General features: G+C 52.9%; 1 protein-coding gene across 2 annotated transcripts in view; it reads left to right on the top strand.

The window, feature by feature from the left end:
• The window catches only part of LOC121274257 (neural cell adhesion molecule L1-like), a 479,567-nt gene that overhangs the window by 34,439 nt on the left and 440,128 nt on the right, over window positions 1-5,000 (top strand). For both annotated transcript variants that reach the window (XM_041181466.1, XM_041181467.1), the window contains exons 3-5: window positions 535-734; window positions 2,491-2,613; window positions 2,773-2,943. In XM_041181466.1, the coding sequence (XP_041037400.1) occupies window positions 535-734; window positions 2,491-2,613; window positions 2,773-2,943 (494 nt within the window). The remainder of the gene's footprint in view (window positions 1-534; window positions 735-2,490; window positions 2,614-2,772; window positions 2,944-5,000) is intronic.

Here is a 5,000-nt window from a genome sequence, read left to right on the forward strand (position 1 = left end):
CAGGCAGGCGCCACTGAATCGGGTTGGCGGGGGGAGGGGGGGAAGGGATCCAGTCTTAATGCCTTTAGGGGCCACGTCTCCTGTGCAGCGACCCTGGGGCTAGAAGCCCTGAGAGAGCGTTAAACAGGGCAGCTGGCCTGACGAAGGTGGGGTGGGGGCGATGGTGAGGGCCGGTCAATAGGAGGCTGACCGCCAGCCTGTTTCACGGGGTGGGGGGGGGGGCAAGACTAAGGAGGTGGCACTGAGGGGGGTAAAAGCCCACCGCAGGTCAGAGGTGCTTCTCACCTCCCGCCACCGCACTGGGTGTGAAACCCGGGACCGTTCCCCCCCCCCCGCCCCTGACTTACTTCGGCTACGCGGACACTGTCGCGACATAGGAAACGCGGTGGCTCTTTTGCGCACAGCAAGATCCCACCATCGTCAAAGCCGTGATGAGCCAGATTGTCTGTCGGAGTGAAGTCGGTCAGCGCCCTTCCGAGGCCGGAGACCTTTGCCCAGCAAGAGTCAGATTCCCCTCTTCTCTCCATTCCACAGGTTCCGCTGGACCAAGGACGGGCGGGTTTATGACCCATCGCTGGATCCCCGGGCATCCATGAACAGGACCTCGGGCACCATTGTGATCGCCACCACAGGCAATGGTGTCTCCATCAGGGGATACCGGGGCACTTATCGCTGTTACAGCAGTAACGAGTATGGGACAGCAATCTCCTCCAACATTCACCTGGTCACAGAAAGTGAGTCCCAATTCATCCAACACCATCCACCCCCAGGACAGCTACAGCACAGGGTTAGATACACAGTAAAGCTCCCTCTACACCGTCCCCATCAAACACTCCCAGGACAGGTACAGCACGGGGTTAGATACAGAGTAAAGCTCCCTCTACACCGTCCCCATCAAACACTCCCAGGACAGGTACAGCACGGGGTTAGATACAGAGTAATGCTCCCTCCACACCGTCCCCATCAAACACTCCCAGGACAGGTACAGCACAGGGTTAGATACAGAGTAAAGATCCCTCTACACCGTCCCCATCAAACACTCCCAGGACAGGTACAGCACGGGGTTAGATACAGAGTAAATCTCCCTCTACACTGTCCCCATCAAACACTCCCAGGACAGGTACAGCACGGGGTTAGATACAGAGTAAATCTCCCTCTACACCGTCCCCATCAAACACTCCCAGGACAGGTACAGCACGGGGTTAGATACAGAGTAAAGCTCTCTCTACACCCTTCCCATCAAACACTCCCAGGACAGGTACAGCACGGGGTTAGATACAGAGTAAAGCTCCCTCTACACCATCCCCATCAAACACTCCCAGGACAGGTACAGCACAGGGTTAGATACAGAGTAAAGCCCCCTCTACACTGTCCCATCAAACACTCCCAGGACAGGTACAGTACGGGGTTAGATACAGAGTAAATCTCCCTCTACACTGTCCCCATCAAACACTCCCAGGACAGGTACAGCACGGGGTTACATACAGAGTAAAGATCCCTCTACACCGTCCCCATCAAACACTCCCAGGACAGGTACAGCACGGGGTTAGATACAGAGTAAAGCTCCCTCTACACCGTCCCCATCAAACACTCCCAGGACAGGTACAGCACGGGGTTAGGTACAGAGTAAAGTGCCCTCTACACTGTACCCATCAAACACTCCCAGGACAGGTACAGCACGGGGTTAGATACAGAGTACAACTCCCTCTACACCGTCCCCATTAAACACTCCCAGGACAGGTATGGCAAGTGTGCAACAATCATTTATTTTCCTCTACTTGCTTTGAAATAATTAGGTCAGAGACATGCTGGGAGAGCGACGTTTAGTCAAATTTAACCACAGCTTCTGGCTTCTCATCTTTTCACCTGCTCCTTGAGGGAATTGAAATCACAATGTAAATTGGTTCTTTCCTGCGATTAACTCCTGGAGAATCCAAAAGGAATATTTTTTCATCAACAGAAGTGTAAACGTGGTTTCAGCATCGTATGCACATTGGAATATCACTCAGAGAATATGCATTGAATTTATTCATTGTAACACGGCGCTGGGGGGAGAGGGGTTACTGAGTGACAGTGTGAGGGAGCTGGATTAACATCAGTAGAGATACAGTCAGTAACACAGGGCGCTGGGGGAGAGGGGATCCTGAGTGACAGTGTGAGGGAGCTGGATTAACGTCAGTAGAGATACAGTCAGTAACACAGGGTGCTGGGGGGAGAGGGGTTACTGAGTGACAGTGTGAGGGAGCTGGATTAACATCAGTAGAGATACAGTCAGTAACACAGGGCGCTGGGGGGAGAGGGGTTACTGAGTGACAGTGTGAAGGAGCTGGATTAACATCAGTAGAGATACACTCAGTAACACTGGGCGCTGGGGGGAGAGGGGTTACTGAGTGACAGTGGGAGGCCTGGGGCCAGGTCAGTGAGATGTGATTCCCAGTGCTGGGACGGATATGTGAAACGTGTTTTTAACGCATTCCTGACACTCCTCAGGCACCCCGAAGTGGCCGAAGGAGAGTGTCCGTAAGTTCGAGAAGGAAGAAGGCGAGTCCCTGGTTTTGCAGTGTAACCCTCCGACCAGCATGGCTTCGTCCATGATCATCTGGATGACGAGCAGTGAGTAAAACCACCTTGAACCCCACCGAGCGGGCACCGGCCGCCATCTCCCAGAGCCCGGCACTTGCGCTGCTCTGCACGCTCCCTTAACCCTTCACGATTGTAGCTTTCGTGGGAAATGAATCCAAACGCCGTCTCGTGTTTCCTCTTTCCTTCTAGAGCTGTTCAACATCAAGCTGAGTGAGAGGGTGTCGCAGGGAATGAATGGGAACCTCTACTTCTCCAACCTGCTGGTGGAGGATAGCCTGGAAGATTACACCTGCTACGCCCAGATCCCAGGAACCAGGACCATCATCCAGAAAGAACCCATCGCCCTCCAAGTGACCACCTGTGAGTCCTCCATGCCTTGCCTGTTCAAGGAGGATGTGGGTAATCGGGCAGGCCACTCGGCCCTCTGAGGCCTGCTATCCCCCCCCCCCCAATCCATTTAGAATCATGGCTGACCTTGGACCTTATTAACTTCACTTTCCTGCCTGTTCTTTGTATCCCACCCCCCTCGCCCCCACCTCCAGCATCCCCTTGGGTGTCCAAACCTCTTACCAACCTCACCCTTGAACGTACTCAGTGATGGAGCAGCTCCCTTGGGGTTGGCCGAGCCCCTACCCTCAGACTGTGCCCCCGAGCCCTGCGTTCTCCAGCTGGTCTGTGCCTGGTGGGGGGGGGGTGGGCGTGGGGGAATAGCCCCTCAGAATCCACGCTGTCAAGTCCCTGAAGGGTTTTTTTTAAGTTGCCTGCCATTGCTGTAAGCTCCTGAAAATATAGGCCTATTCTGTACAGTTTCTCCTCAGAAGATATCCCTCTCAACTCAGGGGTCCTGCTTCTGTTACACTCCCTCCAGGGCCAGCACAAGCTTTGTCACGGACAGAACGTATTTGCTTCCTTCCTGCCTGTAATCAGCATGTTTTGTTTGGAAAATTGTGGGTCGTTTCTCACCCCTGGCCTCGACATTGCAATGAAATAACCCAGCAGCAAGTTTGCGTGAGTTTAAAGTGAAGAAAGTTATCTATTCTCACCCACTTACCCCGAATTAACACAACGCAGCATCGCACAGCGTACATGCACACACGGATGAACACAGGCGCACACGCGTGTAGGTTGCAGTACGCTCTTACAGATGTCACTCAATTCAGTCGCTGATTTGCGATTTCTGGTCTCCCAAGCGTCAGTTGAGCCTGTGGTTTCTTGAATGGATTCGATGACTTAAAGTTGAAGCGAGAATGTTGGTAAAGGGAAGGATTCACAGCAGGATGTGAGGTCCCTGGTACTCCAGTCTCTGGGAGGTTGGTTCTCAGGTCAACTTTGAAACTGGAAAAGGCTCCATACCTTGGCTGCTCGATGAGTTTTTAACCAGCTTCAGCGTCCGGTTCTCAGACTGGCTGGTGACTGATAGAGCTGCTGGGCCCTGGGAGTGATAAGGGTGCAGTCCCTGAAACCATCTTCCAACACCCCTGAAGCCCGCCCAGTCCAGTGCGGGTGGGGGAGGGCAGTGGGAAGTTGATGGTGGCCCTTGAGTGTTGATCTTCCCTTTTGTCCAGTAATGAAACATGGAGATAGGCAGCCTGGAAACGCTGTAGCCTTTAGATGTCGGTCCATCCTTAAACAATGAGATGTGTGAATTCCACTCTAGGCTGTGTCCATTTTTAATTAGGTATCCCACCTGAGACTTGATACTGTCTGTCGTCCAAATGCCAAAAGTCAGATGATTTGTGGTAGCCATCTTAACGGCTTGGTTTGTGTCCAATTTTTGAAGCCATTGACCGGAAGTTTATCACATGACATGCCTTGACTGGGCATGGCACCTTCCTTGGGTAGGGAGTCCAAAATTTTACACAGTCCTCCAGCTGTGGCCTCACCAAATGCCCTTCCTTTCCCTTACGCTCCAACCCCCTTCGTAACAAAGGCTCACGTACCATTTTCTTTGCCGATCGCTTGCTGTAGCTGCAAATTGTGTCCAAGGGCTCCGGCACACCAGCGTTTTCCCCCTTGCTCATCGTTTCAAAAATAATCTGCTTTTCTGCCTTGTCCCCGCCCACTCACTTCATCTGTCTAATTCCCTTTGTGGTCGTTCCCCTCCTCCCACCCCCCGCCCCCGGCAGCAGTAACTTCCCCACCTAGCTTCCTATTGTCAGCGAACTTGGATCCATCACACTCGGTGCCCTCATCCGAGTCACTGATGCAGATTGTAAGTAGCTGAGGCCCCAGCTACGATTTACCCCGCCTGTCGCAGCCCGAAACTTCTTGGTTTATTCCTACTCCCTGTTTTCTGCCTATTAACCAAAGCCCAGTCAACGCTAATACATTATCCTGAGCCCCATGGATCCCAAATTTGCTTTTAACCTTCCTGAGTGCTTTTTGAAAGCGCAGATAGATTACACCCACTGCCTCTC

The sequence above is a fragment of the Carcharodon carcharias genome, assembly GCF_017639515.1.
Source record: "Carcharodon carcharias isolate sCarCar2 chromosome 35 unlocalized genomic scaffold, sCarCar2.pri SUPER_35_unloc_5, whole genome shotgun sequence".
In the NCBI taxonomy this organism is placed as follows: Eukaryota; Metazoa; Chordata; class Chondrichthyes; order Lamniformes; family Lamnidae; genus Carcharodon; species Carcharodon carcharias.